Source organism: Mirounga angustirostris, unplaced genomic scaffold (genome assembly GCF_029215605.1).
Source record: "Mirounga angustirostris isolate CCGP_5_RB_7025 unplaced genomic scaffold, mMirAng1.0.hap1 SCAF_15, whole genome shotgun sequence".
Taxonomy (NCBI): Eukaryota; Metazoa; Chordata; class Mammalia; order Carnivora; family Phocidae; genus Mirounga; species Mirounga angustirostris.
Window position 1 is genome coordinate 88,218,458 of NW_026991723.1, and position 16,208 is coordinate 88,234,665.

The following is a 16,208-nucleotide window of genomic DNA, read 5'->3' on the forward strand; positions in this document are numbered from 1 at the left end:
TAGGTTTTCCTAAGGACAGATGAAGAGCTGGTGGGGGGGTGGGGAGGCAGTGTTCAGTAGAGAGGCCTCATGATATGACTTACATTTTTTTATTATGGTAAAATACACATAAAATTTATCATTTTAACCATTTTTAAGTGTACAGTTCAGGGGCATTAAGTACATTCACACAGTGATCCGACCATCACCCCCATCCATCTCCAGAACTTTCTCATCTTCCCAAACTGAAACTGTGTCCCCATTTCCCCCCGCACTGCCCCCATTCTTGGCAACCCCCATTCTACCTCCTATCTCTATGAACTTGACAGCTCTAAGGACGTCGGTATCCGTGGACTCATACAGTATTTTTCTTTTTGTGACTGGTCTTATCCCACTCGGCACCATGCCCTCAAGTCTCCTCCACATTGTAGCAGGTGTCAGAATTCCCTGGCTTTTTAAGGCTGAGTAATATTCCACAGTACGGACAGACCACACCTTGTTCATCCGTTCATCTGTCAACAGACATGTGGATTGCTCCCACTTTTTTGCTACTGTGTGTAATGCTATTATAAACATGGGTGTGCAAATATCTGTTCAAGTCTCTCAATTCTTTTGGGTTGTGACTTAGGTTTTTAGAGGATCCTTGTGGCTGCTGGGTAGACAAGAGACCGTGGGGCCAAGGGCAGAGCCGGAGGGGGATGAGGGGGAGATGCCGTGAGGCCTGGGTCACAGCCGTGGTGGTGGAGGTGGTCAGAGGTGGGAGGCAGGAGGAGTGGAGCAAGGCTCTGCGGCCTGCATCCAGGAACCTGGAAGGCTGAGGTCCACGGAAGGTGTTTCCTGAGATCGGACCATAGTGGGGGTGGGCAGGTTGAAGGGGAGACCCGAGTTCTGTTTGAATATGTTGGTTTGAGAGGTTCTTTGACATCCAGGGAGGATGTGAGCCAGGTGTTTGCTACTCCACTCAGGAGTTTAGGGATATAGACGTTTGGGGATTGTGGGCAAACAGGTAGTGGTGGAAGCCAGGATGGGCTGCAGGCGCCCCCCGCCCCAAGTGTGAGTGTGGACTGTACCCCCGGTGGCTGGTATTAAGATGGGTCTAAGGTCCCAGGAAGGAGAAGCAGGCAGGAGGATGGGGAGGGTGGAGGAGGCACTCCAGGAAAGCGTGTTGTCCCGGGAGCCAAGCAGAGACATGTTTCAGGGTCACAGGGGACATTGACAAGATCAGCTCAGGAGGAATGGTCGGGGCCAGAGGGACTTCGAGAGGAGGTAGGGGGCACAGACAGGTTAGGTGACTCAGGTGAGTCTTAAAGGTGAAAAGGAATGGTCTAGAAGAGGGGTAAGGGCAGGCAGGCGTCCCACTCCTTGGATGGGACAGCGCGGCCCGCGGAATTGGGAAAGCAGGAAGTCTGGCCTCAGAGGGAGGGGGGTCAGAGAAGGCATCAGGGGCCAGGGAGTCTGGGGCTTTACTCTGGGGGCCCCAGGGAGCCAGGAAAGGGGGTTAGGCAGAGGCCAGGCCTGTTCAGGTGGGAGTTTCCGAGCTGCCTCTCTGGCAGGTAAGCCACTGGGGGACAGCATGAGAGAGGGACCGTTTCCATGGAGCCACCCTCCCCTCCCCCTTTTCCCCTCCACCCTTCCCCGGGGGTGTTCAGGATTTCCCAGGTGCAGTTGGCAGATTCTGGCGTCTACACCTGTGTGGCCGCAAGCCCAGCTGGCGTGACCGACAGGAACTTCACCTTGCAGGTGCACGGTACGGACCGGGGTGCGGCGGGCAGGGAGGGGGTTGTTGGAGAAAAAGTGCATCATTTGGCCTTAGGGCGCAAACACAGAGACTCGGTCTTTGATTCATTTGGCTGCTCATTCATTCATCTCGCAAGCAGCCGTTAGACGCTGTGGTGTGCCAGGGCCTTACCAGGCCCCGGGATGCAGCAGGGAGCAGAGGTGACCCCTGCCCCCAGGAGGTCAGTGCAGGAAACAGCTCTGTGAAGAGGCAACCACAATCCCAGGCAACGAGTGACACCAGGGGAAGGACAGGGAGCTGTGGGAGCACAGAGGAGGGCTCTTCAACTGGCCTGGGGAGTTCAGGGAAGGCTTCCTGGAGGAGGTGAGGTCTAAGCTGAAGACTGGAGATGAGAAGGAATTGTCCAGGAGAAGGGCGTTCTGACCAATGTGGGAACAGCCTGTGCGAAGGTCCAAGGGTGAGGGCCCCCTGATGCGGAATGAAAGGACTCCTGCTCACTCTTTTGCCCTGCACAGTACCCCCTATCCTGGAGCCCGTGGAGTTCCAGAATGACGTGGCGGTGGTCCGCGGCTCCTCAGTGGTCCTCCCCTGTGAAGCCCGGGGAAGCCCCCTGCCCCTGGTGTCGTGGATGAAGGATGGGGAGCCCTTGTTGCCCCAGAGCCTGGAACAGGGGCCCAGCCTGCAGCTGGAGACAGCAGGAGCTGGTGACTCAGGGACCTATTCCTGCGTGGCCGTGAGCGAGGCAGGGGAAGCCAGGAGGCATTTCCAACTGACAGTGATGGGTGAGTCACCTGCCCCCGGCACCAGCTTCTCTGGGCCTGGGTGCGGGGTGGGCCTCCGGGGGCGATGGAGAAGGTGGTGAGGAGGTGAGTCCCCTGGTGGATCTCCCCATGGGTTGCCGCCCGGGTGCAGGCTTTGGGGAAAAGGCAGGCTCGTACGGGATGCTGACCTTGCTGCTACATAGAAGGGCTACATGGCCCTTCGTTCTCCTGGGGCTGCGCTCTTCAGCTTTGGCCCCCAAACCTTGTAAAACAGGGACAAAGAGCCGCTGAAACCTTGGAAAGCTCTGAGTCCGCTGTATCTTCCCCTCCACACCGTGTGCTTGCTGGTTTTAAAGCACAAATAATGGGCCCAGGCAAAGGGGCCCCTGGTTTCTGGTGTTCTGGGCCCCATCGGTGGTCAGCCTCGGGATGGTGGGGTGTGGGAGATGGACCCCAGCTCCCAGCACTTTGGGTGCGGCCGCCATGGCTGACCCCGGGTGGGTGTCTTGCAGATCCCCCCCACATCGAGGACTCAGGCCAGCCTGCAGAGCTGTTGCTGACCCCCGGCTCCCCCTTGGAGCTCCACTGTGATGCCCGGGGCACCCCCCCGCCCAACGTCACCTGGCAGAAGGATGGACAGGCCCTGAGCAGGCCTGAGGACAGCAGCAGGGCACTCCAGATGGAGGGCGTGCAGGTGCTGCTGGCCACTGCCGTGGGATGAGGCTGGGGGAGGGGGCGGCGAGTGGGGGGAGGAGAAGACCCGGCAGCACTTGGCAGTTAGGCTGAGCTCCTCCTTTGTGCGGGGTGAGCATGTGGAGACCAGCCACCTGGGCCATGCCTTCCAGGGCTCCCAGCCAAGTCAGAGCCAAGGCTGATGCAGAAACCAGAGGAGGGCTGGTGCAGTCAAGGGGCACTTCCTGGAAGAGGCAGGCTTTGCCCTAGCCAGAAAGCGAGGGTGAGGTGGAGCTAGAGAAGAAGCATCCCAGAGAGGGGAATGATTGGAAAGGCAGGTGGCAGACTCAGCCGGCCTGAGACTGCATCCTCAGTCCTTAGTTGTGGAGGAAGCAAACCAGATCGGGAGGTGGGCAGGCTGGGGCCAGAGGCAGTTGCTCACCCTGCTCCGTCCCCAGGTGGGCGATGCTGGGCTGTACACTTGCCTGGCCCAGAGCCCTGCTGGCGAAGTCGAGAAGAGCTTCCGGGTCAGGGTTCAAGGTAGGGGGTGCCGGGGGGAGGCAGGAGAGGGAGGCAGGATGGGGCCTATCGGAGCGGGTCCGTCTCTCACGCCCTCTCTGCTGCCCACCTAGGCCCCCCACATGTTATTGGCCCCCGAGGCCCCCGCTCCGTGGTCGGCCTGGCTCCGGGGCAGCTCATTCTGGAGTGCTCGGTGGAGGCCGAGCCAGCACCTGAGATTGAATGGCACCGGGATGGCATCCTGCTGCAGGTGGGTGCTAGGCTGGGGACCCGGGGGCGCCACCTTCTGTGTCGCTGAAGCCCCAGACCCTGCAGACTAGATCCTCGGTGCTGAGGGACAACCTCATGCCAGCACTTTGCGTCCCTGCTTTCCTGGTGTCCTGCACTCCTGTTATTATTGTCATCCCCATTTTATGGATGGGGACGCTGAGGCAAGGCTAGGATTTACATCCTGGCTTCTAATGCATATCTATGTTCTTCCCATTATACCTTCGAGCTACACGTAGTGGCTAGGTGACCCAGGGCTAGTTCCTGAGGTTCTCTGTGCTTACCCCTCCCCCAAAGTGGGGACCAAGAATTGTAGGTCTTCTGGAAGCTCCAGCTCGTGATCCAAGCACCAGCCCCGTCTGCAACATCCCCAACAGGCAGATCCCAGGGGTAGGAGGCTCATTCCCTCCCACAGGAACCTATTTCCCCCAGAGGGGCGTCAGGTGGGCATCTATAGGCCAGCCCAGAACGGGGCAGAGACCACTGTCCCGCCCCACTGGCTCCTGGGTCCTCCTTGCCTGGTGCCTGGGGCTGGCCTACCCTGGCCCAGCACTAACGAGGGTCTCTCCACCCTGGGGACTCTATAGGCGGATGCCCACACCCAGTTCCCAGAGCAGGGCAGGTTCCTCCAGCTGCAGGCCCTGAGCACAGCCGACGGGGGCGAATACAGCTGCACGGCACACAATGCCGTGGGCAGCACCAGCGTGGCCTTCCATGTGGAGATCCACGGTGAGTGGCCTCAGCCCGCCACCCCCCACGCTGGCCCTCCTTCCAGCTGCAGCTCCCAGCACCCACTCCCTCTGTGGCCCTCCCCCAGCGGTGCCCACCATCCAGCCAGGACCCGCCACAGTGACCGCCTCTGTGAACCAGACGGCCCTGCTGCCCTGCCGCGTGGACGGCGCCCCCCCTCCCCTCGTGAGCTGGCGGAAGGACGGGGCCCCCCTGGATCCTGACGGCCCCAGGTGAGAGCTGGGCCGGGAGGGTCTCGGGGGCGGGTTCTAAGCAGAAACCCGCCTGGGCTGTTGGAGCAGGAAGGTGGCTGTGTGGCCAGCACGTGGGGACTTCTCAGAACCCAAAAAAACAGGCTTGGGGGTGTCAGGAAACTCGGGTGGCTGTCTGTCTGTCTGTCTGGTTTTGACTCTTGGTTGCTCATCTCTGTTTCTGTGGGAGGGGGCTTAATGCATCTCTCTTTGTGTCTTTCTCTCAGGCCCATTTTCTACACCTTCCCCACTATGAACATGGCAGAGACAGCCCCCTGGTCCCCTCTGCTCCCAGGTTATAGCTTCTGAGTTCATGCAACCTGCAGAGTCTAGAGAACTGCCTGATGATCCCAGTTCCAAGGGTGGAGCATTCCACTGGCCCAGCCTGAGTCTAGCTGGTCCAGCTCATCCCCAGTCCTACTGGCTGGGGTGCAGTCCAGACATGGCCCCAGGAAAGGACAGTCCTCAGATCTGGGGCACATGCTCAGAAAGGGTGCTTTCTGGATGCTGCTGCCTGCTGACTCTTAGGGAGAAGCTAGGCCCAGGTGGGAGCACGGGAGGCCCCCACAGCTGCCCATGGCTGTGACCTCCTCTGACCTTGGCCTCATGGATGCAGGACTCCAGACTTAGCACTTTCCTACCAGGAAAGCCAGGGGCAGAGGAGACACCACCAGGGCCCAGCTCCTCCAAGGGCCTCCCTAGGCTGCTGGTCTTCGTGGCAACCCCCTCCCTCCATTCCAGGCTGCAGGTCCTGCCCGAGGGTTCCCTGAGGATCCAGCCTGTCCTTGCCCAGGACGCCGGCCACTACCTCTGTCTTGCATCCAACTCTGCAGGCTCTGATCGGCAAGGCCGCCATCTCCAGGTCTTTGGTAGGTAGACGAGAGAAAGCATGTTCCTTGCCTTCAGCATCGATCCCCTGTCTGGGCTGGGTCCAGCTTGGTTTCTGGGTTCATCCTTGCTGTCAGGAGCAATGGCTTCTCAGTGTTCTTGACTATGAAGCCTATGAATAAAACTTGAGACCACACATACTCAAAAGGTACATATTTATTTTATGCATATAGTACATACACTTAATACTATACTATCGTATTGAATGTGCACAGATAGGAAACATTTGAAAAGATAAGATTCAGAATCACTACCAGACGCTCTAATCTGCTCTTCTCATTCCAGTGGATCCCCTTGGTGGAGGCCACCCTGCTGGGCCCTGGCCTTGAGCAGGGCTGATGAGGAGTGGGACCCTGAGGGCTACATTCAGGGAGAGGTGGTCAGGGGGGCCGCCAACCTGGGGGGCGAGCAAAGGTCCTATCACCCCAGATTTGGGAGCCTGTTGGAAGATTCCTGCAGAGTGTCTCCTGTTCTCCCCGCGAGGATGGGTAGATGGTGGTGGAAAAAGCCCCTGCGCCTGCCTCCATCCTGCACCCTTGTCTGCTGTCTCTCCAGAGCCTCCAGCCATCACCCCTGGCCCCTCCAACCTGACCCTGACTGCCCACACCCCTGCCTCACTGCCCTGTGAGGCCAGCGGCTCCCCCAAGCCCCGGGTGGTCTGGTGGAAGGATAGACAGAAGTTGGATTTCCATCTGCAGCAGGATGCTTACCGGTACGGAGCTGGCCCTCGGGGTGGTACCATGAGGTGCTCAGGGTGGGGAAGGGGGTGCCCGTTTCATGGTGGGGAACCCGGTCGGAAACAAGGCAGGGAGGCACTCTGGTCCTCAACAAAGCACCAGGGTCTATGTCTCAACCTCAGGGGTCTAGAAGGATCTTCACTGAGATGCCCAACAGGGGGTTTAACACCATTACAGTTGCTGGGACATAACAATGTCGATACCTGGAGGCCTGAGTTCGGCTGAGCCCGAATACTCGTCTCCCTATTTCTCAAAGGTAGCTGATCATGAAATGACCCCTGGGCACATTAAAGGAGTCAATTCACCAATTAATTCGCCAGATATTTGCTGTGTCAGGTGCCAGACCATCACGGAGCTTTTGTCTAAAGCATGTGTTCAACCAACATAAGCTGTTCTGATAAGGGACTTGGATCTGGTCGCTATTATAGAAGTTGTCAGAGCTGGTGATTGCAGAAACATACAGGGTAATAGAGAAACACAGGGATGAAAATTAAATTTGCCCACAAGCTCAACAGCCACATCTTTAAGAATAGAAACTTCTAGAAGAAATTTCTAGATTCAGGGCTGGGAAGCAGATACCAGAGGAGAAATGAGTCATGAGATACCCGGTCCACTGTATCCAGATTGCTGGGCAGGCAGGTCATAGCTGGCTGGGCTCGGGTCAGCCAGGCCCGTCGCTTAGCAGCCAACTGTCTGTCCCAGGCTCCTGCCCTCCAACGCCCTGCTCCTGGCAGCTCCCGGCCCCCAGGACTCAGCCCACTTTGAGTGCGTGGTGAGCAATGAGGTGGGCGAGGCCCGCAGGCTCTACCAGGTGACCGTCCACGGTGAGTTGGAACAGGAGGAGGGAGAAGATAGGATGGGAGTATCACCTGCATCTCCTGATCCCACCCGACGCAGCCCTGACTCCAGCACTGTTCCTGGCATGTAGGATCTCTCAGGAGAGTCCTCTCCCCAATCCAGATTATTCTAAACCCCAATCTGACTTTGTCATCACCCTGGTGAAAATTCCTCCCTTCACGGCTACCCACTGCACTCAGGATAGAATGCAAAGGTGTCACCTGCGTCCGCAGGATCCTGTGCATGCTGGCCCAGCCAACCGCCCCCCCACCCCCCAGGTTCAGCTCACCCCAAGGCCCACCTCACTCTGGGATCCAGTCATGCTGCTTAGCTTTTAGTTCCTCACCCCAGGGCCTTTGCATATTCTATTTCCCTCTGCACATGCCATTCCCTCTGCTCTGAACACTTCACCCTTCACCCAGCGGACGCTTGCTCTTCCTGCAGATCTCAGGTTAAATGGCACTTTCCCTGGAGACCTTCTCTGGCCTCCCCAGCTCTGAGCTCCCACTCTTGTGAAGGTTCTCTTGTGAAACACTCCAGAGACACCTAGCTGGTATCTCTGCAGAAAGCAGTTCTTAACTATACCCCAAAGCCCAGCAAAAAATACTTCCCGAGCGAGTGCTGTGACCTCTCTCTGTTGCCCCTCCCTCCCTGGCCCTTCGTCACTGATGTCACCTGTGTCTTAGTCTTCTGTTGATAGCTCTCATTCACCTGGCCCAATGGCTGCGTGGTCCCCCGTGGACCTCGGCAGGGCCTCAAGCCTTGTATTGCATTATAGTACCTCCCACCATTGCCGACGACCAGACAGACTTCACCGTGACCAAGATGGCGCCCGTGGTCCTCACATGTCACAGCATGGGTGTCCCAGCCCCGGTCGTGTCCTGGAGCAAGGCAGGCACCCAGCTGGGGAGGCGGGGGCACGGCTATCGTGTCTTGCCTTCGGGTAAGTAAGGGTGAGCCACGGAGAATGGAGACTGGGGGGATCGGGCGGAGGGTATGAAAGCAGACCATTGGAGCCAGGTGGGAGAGCAAGATGGAGCGCCCCGGCCTGGCTCTGCCGTTCCCTGCTGTGTGACCTAGGGGGACCCCTCACCCTCTCTGGGCCTTAGTATCCCCACTTACGCACTAGCTTGTTGATGTTCATCAGTGGTCCCCTGATGTTAGTTGACAGATCGGTGCCGCTCCTCATGGCAACGTGAGGAAAATAATATCTACGTGAGAGTTTTCATAAAGCTAGTTTGATCTCATCCGAAGGATTTTCCGTTACTCTGAAATTATACTTTTCTTATATTTTAGTGTTAGAAGTTCCTCTCTTTCATGAAATCAAGATGATAGTAGATGGGTGCTCAAAATTAAAAGTTGGCAACTCTATGGGGATTATCCAAATTACATTTATTTGTTAGTTGGTGAGCTGGTGAAATCCTAAAGCCTGAGCACCACTGGCCAGATCTGCGGTTTTCAAACTCTTCCAAAGCAGTAGAACCCTTTCTTCTGACCATCGGTTATAGAGAAGCCCATCACGTAAAGGAAGTTGACGTTCTGGTTCCATCTGGGGCTGGGGTGGTCCAGGAAGGTTAAAACGGTGTTCACCAAGCACCCAAGACTAAGGAAGACAGGGCAAAGGGAGGACAGATGAAGCAGTAATCTGGGAAGGCTTCCTGGAGGAGGCAAGTTTTGAGCAAATCACAGCAAAGGTAGCAGGGTGAGGGCCCGTGGAACTATGGGTGGGCCAGGGATTCTAGGCAGGGTGGTGGCAGGTCCTGGAACATCACAGCCGGAAGTTTCTAGAGACCACCCTGTCTGATTCCTCATTGTACACATGGGGAAACTGAGGCCCCAAGAGTGGAAGGGACTTGCCCACAGTTATGCTCCAGACAGGGAACACAGGCCTCGAACCCAGGTTTTCCCTTGCTGCTTACAAATGGGCAGGGAGGCAGGTGGAGTGGCCTGCAAGAGAGACACCAGGGTGGGGGTGGGTAAGGGACGTCTGTCCCGGGTCCCCTCAGCCCTCTCCATGCCCCGCTGCCACCCGCAGGTGCCCTGGAGATCGGGCAGGCCCTCCCCATCCACACCGGCCGCTACACTTGCACGGCCCGCAACTCTGCCGGCGTGGCCCACAAGCATGTGGTCCTTACTGTGCAGGGTAAGTGTCTCCTGGCAGGTGGAGGAGAGCTAGAGGCAGGTAGGGTTGGGTAGGGAGGGAGGTGAGGGCCCCAGGTTCCAGATGCCCAGACCTGCCTCTGATCTGACTCCCCAATGGGATTCCTTGGGAGGGAAGAACCAGCCCCCCAGAGTCCTCCGTGCTGCGATTTCAGGAATCCCCTGTTCCTTGTAGAGGCTCCTCTCTCTGGTGCTCAGGGACCCCTGGTGGGAGGGGCCTGGGCGTTAAAGGTGTCCCCAGAGACCTCTGCAGCCCTGTCCCCTTGCAGCCTCCCCCGTGGTGAAGCCTCTGCCCAGCGTGGTCCGGGCTCTGGCAGCAGAGGAGGTGCTGCTGCCTTGTGAGGCTTCGGGCATCCCCCGGCCAAGCATCACCTGGCAGAAGGAGGGGCTCAGCATCCTTGCAGGTGAGTCTCAGCACCAGCAAGGGAAGAACTGTATGGGCCTGGGATCCTCCCGCGTGCCCCAGGGAGGGAGGGGGGGTATTGGTGGGGGCTCTGCAGACCTGCTGGGAGGTCCCAGAAAGTCCATGCGTCCGCTTCACCTCCTGCCCACCTGTCTCTGTTCACCAGCCAGAGCTTGATAGTCTGAGCACTCAGTGGCGGAGTTGGCAGGATAGGAGTGGCGGGGGCAGCCTGGCTGGGCTCTGGGGCTCTGTCCCCCTGAACCCTGTGATCACAACAAGGCACTTGCTGCCTGGTCAAACAGAATAGCCAAGTGGCCCTCCTGCCCTCCTCGGTGGTCCTGCTGCCCCCACCACCAGCCCCCAATTTCCTCCCCGCTAATCCAGGAGCAAGTACCCAGGTCCTACCCACCGGACAGCTTCGGATTATCCACGCCAGCCCAGAGGATGCCGGGAACTATTTTTGCCTTGCCCAGAACAGCGCGGGCAGCGCCGTGGGGAAAACACGGCTGGTGGTGCAAGGTGGGCCCAGGGAAGGGGGCTGAGGCGGACCCCAGAGGGCTAGGGCCTTCGGCATCCCTGCATCCTTCCCTATCCCAGCGTGGCTTGTATTCCAGATGGAACTGAGGGAAAAGCATCTTCTCCCATTTTGTGCTCAAGGTCTGCCTTTTGACCGTAACTCGGGTCCCTCTGCGTCCTCTGACCTTTCATGAATCATCCCTCATTCATTTGTGGCTTTCCAGTAACAAAAGCCATTTCTGTCCCCTTAGCCATTGTGTGTACATTGGCATCACCCTGTCACAGCTTCACCAAACTCAACGGTCCCCAAATTGTCCAGAGCACGGGCAATGGCCTATGACAGAGGTGGTGGAGGCAGCAGATGGGGGTGGAGGAAGGGGCGAGGGGGATGCCGACTGCCTAGGGTGCTGGAGAGGGGCAGCCCAGCCCAGCCCAGCCCCCGTCCCCACGTGGCCCTCCCTCTCCCCACAGTCCCGCCTGTGATCGAGACTGGCCTCCCTGACCTGTCCATTACCGAAGGCTCCCACGCCCTCTTGCCCTGCTCGCCCAGCGGCAGTCCTGAGCCCAGCATCACCTGGGAAAAAGATGGCCAGCCCGTGTCCGGAGCCGAGGGGAAGTTCACCATCCAGCCTTCGGGGGAGCTGCTGGTGAAGAACCTGGAGGTGAGCCTCCCACCCTGTGCGCACGAAGGGGAGTAATAATGACAATGGGAGCAGAAAATCTCTGCTGAGCAGCCCCCTGTTTGTCATGGTCTGTGCTGAGCGCTGTGCAGCTTTTAATCCCAGGGGTATTATAATCCCCAAGTACAGATGAAGAAACTGAGGCTCAGAGTGTATCCAGTTTTTGCCAAGAGGCAGAACCAAGATTTGAACCTGGACCTCCGTGGCTAATTCCTGAGGGATGGAAGGAGCCCTGGACGGGGCGGGGGGCGGGGCACAGAGATGACTCTGTGTCCCCACGCAGTGCCTGTTTGTTGTCCACCCTGCTTTGTTGCTGACCTGAGCCCAGGGCGTGGGTGTGATCCCCACCCCACTTCCCCAACAGCACTTAGATTCTCTAATTACAAACGGGCCTCTCTCTGGATGGATGGGCGGTGGCTCGGTGGGTGCACCTGCTGCGGGGGTGGGGGGGCAGTCACAGGGTCCTCTGACCTTGCCGCACGGAGAGCCAGATAGCATGGTGAGTGCACCAGCCTTGCTGCAATGCCCCACGGGACGTCTCAAAGCTTGGCTGAGCCCTCTCTACAAAAGGCACTCAACACGGGGCCTGTCTCAGGGATGATGGGAGCATGGATGAGCTGGTGCAGGTGAAGTCCCGCACAAGGCGTCCGGCACATCGTGGGTGTTGTTACCATCGTGCAGTCAGGGCTTGGATGGTTAGGAAGGCTGCAGGGGGGCGCAGCGGTGAAGCGGTGAAGCAGGGCCATTTACTGGCTGTGTGACCTTGAGCAAGCCCCTTCACCTCTCTGGGCTGCATGCTCCCAGGGAACCTACAGGAGAAGCGGTCCCTAGGAGCTGCGGGTGGGGGCAGTGCTCAGGCTGACCCCTCCTCTGCCGACAGAGTCAGGACGCTGGGACCTACACCTGCGTGGCCGAGAACGCCGTGGGCCGCGCCCGCCGCCGCGTGCACCTCAGCATCCTGGCACTGCCCGTCTTCACCACCCTGCCTGGGGACCGAAGCCTGCACCTCGGGGACAGGCTGTGGCTTCGCTGTGCGGCCCGGGGCAGCCCTACCCCCCGCATTGGCTGGACCATCAACGACCGGCCAGTCACGGGTCTGGGCCTCCTGGGAGCGGGTGGATGGGGACCCAGGACCCGGGAGGAGGGCAGACTGGTGGGGCGACCCAACCTCGTGGAGAGGAAGACGGTGTCAGGTTCTGGGTCTCCAGACTTGGCCCTGTGCGGGGGGAGCAGAGCAAACACACGTGTGGCCGTATGTGACGGGTCACACGTCAGACCTGACAAGAAGCCACCTGCGAAAAGACTCAACCCCGAGACCTCAGGGCCGGGATGGGCCTTGTGTTCCAACCCAGCACTGCTGCTCCCACTGTGGGCCCCTGGGAAAACTCCTTTCCTTGGGGGCGGGGCTCTGTTCTCCCATCTGGTCCCCAGGTGATGTTTAGAGAGGCACAGGGCCTGCACAGGGCACAGGGTATATAGTAGGTGCTCAATAAATGTCTGCTGAATTGATGAGTTGCTGAGTCCCCTCCACTGCAAAGTGATATTTTCAGACGCCCCTAAACCGGAGTCCAGGAGCTATGAAATGGGCTCAGAAGCTCACCTTTGTGCACCTGTGAGGAACACTTTGCCTGGACCCCGCCACCTCCCAGGGAGGGAGTTTGGGGGAGTGATTCAGCCTCTCTGAGCCCAGCTTCTTCATCTCAAGATGGAGATAACAGGGGTGCTGAGGGTGAACTGGTTTAATGCGGGAAGTGCATGTTAATAGGCCCCCAAAGACCTACCCTCGCCCACGCAGCCAGCTCATGGTGCAGACTTGAAAATGATAGAAGTCTGGTTCTTCCAGCGCATCCCCTACCGTGGCCTGTGCCTGCCGTGAATGGGTCTGACATGGTCAAGCTCCCACCTCGGGAAGAGACACCTGTTTTCATGTCTTTGCTAAACACCTGCTGGGTACCCCGGCCTGAGTGAAGTATTCAGGGCAGGAGGGGTCCCTAGCACCCTGGACTCAAAACCCTGCGGGGCATCTCTTTTCTACCAGAGGGCGTGTCTGAGCAGGATGGGGGCAGCACCCTGCAGCGGGTGGCCGTCACCAGAGAGGACAGCGGGACCTACGTCTGCTGGGCCGAGAACAGAGTGGGCCGCGTGCAGGCTGTCAGCTTCGTCCATGTGAAGGGTAGGGCGTGAGCCTTGTGGCCTTTCCTGAGACCCCCGATGAACCCGATGTGTTGGTTTTTCTAAGAAATAGACCTCCTGACCTCTGAACTAGTAACCCTCCACCCTGACTGTGCCTTAGGATCTCCTGGGGGACTTTAGAAAATGCTGAGGCCCAGGTTCCCCCTCTGACTCCAAAAACCAGCCTCTCTGGGGTGAAGCCCCAGCATCAGGATTTCTTATGTTCCCCAGATGAGTTGGCTGCAGGTAGAATGAGATCTGACCAATTGGTGGGCAGCACCGCCCTCAGCGGCATGGGGCCCGTGTAGAAGGAGGGCACGGAGGCCAAGGTACCCCGGCAGGAAAATGCCTGAAGCTTGCCAGCCTACCAGTTGTCCCCCACGACCCTGCTCGGTCAAGGGCAGCATGGTAACCCTCCATGATGCCATGACTTAGTTTGCTTCCTTTCAGGATGGGTAGGGTGGAGCTTCATAGAGGGGAATGAGCAGCCCAAGGCACCAGGACGCAGGTGCAGCTGGTTTCAGCCTCAGGAAACCAGCAAGCCTGGAAACTGACATGGGGCAGCCAAGAGTGGTTTAAGATTTGCATGGGGGCGCTTGCATGGCTCAGTCCTTTAAGCATCCCACTCTTGATTTTGGCTCAGGTCATGATCTCATGGGTCGTGGGATCGAGCCCTGCATTGGGCTCCACGCTCAGCACAGAGTCTGCTTGAGATGCTCTCTCTCTCCCTCTCCCTCTGCCCCTTCCCCATTCATGCACAATAAATAAATAAATAAATAAATAAATAAATAAATAAATAAATAAATAAATAATAAAATCTTAAAAAAAACGATTTGCATGAAGCGAGGATCAGGGATGTCTTAGTGTTGCTCTGTCCAACCCAAGGTGTCCTAATGGTTATGTAGTCTTTATTTCCCAAAGTCCCTGGCAGGTACTCTGCAGCTGGGACAATCCATCCATTCGAGCAAGTATATGACACTCATAACACTACCTTACGTCCTGTGCCTGCCTCAGGCATCACTAATCAATCGCAGCACTATTCCCACTCCGTTTCAAATCGGTGTTCCCAGCAGTCTATTTCGCTTGACCCGTGACATGGAAGTTGTCTGCCATCCCTGATGTGTTGACTATTCACAGTCATGCTGGGCCAGCAGGAGCCTCTGGGGATGGGTTTATGGGAGAGGCTGAGGGAACCTCCTTTCTGACATTTTGTCTGATGTTATCTTGCAGAAGCCCCTGTGTTGCAAGGGGAGGCCTTCTCCTACCTGGTGGAGCCTGTGGGGAGCAGCATCCAGCTGGACTGTGTGGTCCGTGGCGCCCCGGCACCTGACATCCACTGGATCAAAGATGGCCTCCCGCTCTGGGGCAGCCGGCTCCGGTATCGGCTACAGAATGGCTCGCTGACCATCCGCAGGACGGAGGCAAGGCGGGACCCAGTGCCTTGGGGTGGGGACATCCCACAGCCTTTTCTGATGGCTTAGGAGAGTTCTTTAGGTTGCCACAGTCCCCTACAGTCTACAAAGCACTTTCCCACCCATGACCCAGATTCTCCCCGCCACTAACTCAAGTAACCTCCAGCCTGTGACTTTTCTCTGTGCTTCAGTCACCCTGGCCGTTCAGTGAGGCTAATAGTTGTTTCTACCTCATAGGTTTATCGTAAGAAATCAGTGAGATGACCCATGCCAGGAATTTAAGAGTGACTGGCCCCTGGGTAATACCAATAAATGTGATTATTAACAACCCCATAGCGCAAAGTAGACAAGTAAGAGTGCCCCATTTTACAGATGAAGACACTGAGGCTCAGAGAGCCCCATGACCAGTAAGTGCCCAAGGCAGGACCCCATCCCAGCTTTCCTGACTCCTGCTCTATGCTGTTTCCAAAGTGTTGAGCCCTGGGGCAGCCCCCCTCACCTTCCCAGTGGTCATGTGGACATCCATAATACTGTCCTGTTAGGCTCTTTCTCGGGGCCCTTGCTTTCGCCCACCATTACCTGAGTCTCTACCACGGGCTAGGCCCTGGTAGATACTTTTGCTCTGATGAGCATGATTTCCTGTCCAATCTTAGCGGCCATGATCCCCATTTTAGCAATGGGGAGATGACGTGTACTCGTATGGGGACATGGCGGCGTATTTGTAATGAGTCCAGGACCGTCCCCAGTGGAGCCAGATTTAGTCCCATCCTGATCTGACCCCCAAATCTCCACTCTCACCTGCATGCTGTGCTGCCTCCACAGTCCCTTGGGAGCGGCCTCCAGGATATCACCTTCTGGGTGTAGACGGTGGCCTCAGGCTGCCCCCCAGCTCCCACTCCTGGTGGCATTGCCGCTCAGAAGTGAATCTGAGCTGTGTTCTTCCCGGGCTTCCTCACTGGCCGTGGTGGTGGGTATCCTGTAGAAAAAGCTTCTCTCTCGCTAAGCTGGGAAAACACCACAAACCCTCTGGAAGGCTCGCGGCACACGCCCGCACAGTAAAAGCCCCAAGGAATCTCGCAGCCAGAAGTGGGTTGTTGTCTGACTCAGTGTTTCCCGAACTTACTTCACCACGGAGCCCTTTTTTCAAGGAATCCCTAATAATGTGCCATGGAGTGATGATACTTCATTGTACCCAGTTTGGAAGAGGGGGATCTAAATCATGCTTTTGCAGCATGTGGCTCCACCAAGGGCAGCAAATCCATGCTCTCAGTCACCATTGCCCCCCATGTTCCAGGTGTGAAAGAGGCTAGATCCTCTTTGGATGTCTGTTGACAAGAGCCGTGGAGGCTCTTCTGATGAACTCCACAAGCCCCCGGCTGGTTTACCCTCTAAGCTCCTCTGGTTAGATGGGTCTTACTCCAGTCGCCTGTTTCCATGCCCCGAATGGCCCCCTCATCCTGCTCTCCTGAACACCACGCACCCCCTCC

At 57.6% G+C, this 16,208-nt stretch overlaps 1 protein-coding gene across 1 annotated transcript in view; it reads left to right on the forward strand.

The window, feature by feature from the left end:
• The window catches only part of HMCN2 (hemicentin 2), a 151,429-nt gene that overhangs the window by 113,773 nt on the left and 21,448 nt on the right, over positions 1-16,208 (forward strand). The window contains exons 67-84 of the mRNA XM_064580098.1: positions 1,629-1,726; positions 2,233-2,499; positions 2,991-3,172; positions 3,609-3,690; positions 3,783-3,919; positions 4,524-4,665; positions 4,754-4,898; positions 5,658-5,785; positions 6,360-6,516; positions 7,244-7,365; positions 8,157-8,321; positions 9,414-9,521; positions 9,808-9,942; positions 10,326-10,460; positions 10,929-11,119; positions 12,018-12,231; positions 13,176-13,310; positions 14,540-14,730. Of these exons, the coding sequence (XP_064436168.1) occupies positions 1,629-1,726; positions 2,233-2,499; positions 2,991-3,172; positions 3,609-3,690; positions 3,783-3,919; positions 4,524-4,665; positions 4,754-4,898; positions 5,658-5,785; positions 6,360-6,516; positions 7,244-7,365; positions 8,157-8,321; positions 9,414-9,521; positions 9,808-9,942; positions 10,326-10,460; positions 10,929-11,119; positions 12,018-12,231; positions 13,176-13,310; positions 14,540-14,730 (2,734 nt within the window). The remainder of the gene's footprint in view (positions 1-1,628; positions 1,727-2,232; positions 2,500-2,990; positions 3,173-3,608; positions 3,691-3,782; positions 3,920-4,523; positions 4,666-4,753; positions 4,899-5,657; positions 5,786-6,359; positions 6,517-7,243; positions 7,366-8,156; positions 8,322-9,413; positions 9,522-9,807; positions 9,943-10,325; positions 10,461-10,928; positions 11,120-12,017; positions 12,232-13,175; positions 13,311-14,539; positions 14,731-16,208) is intronic.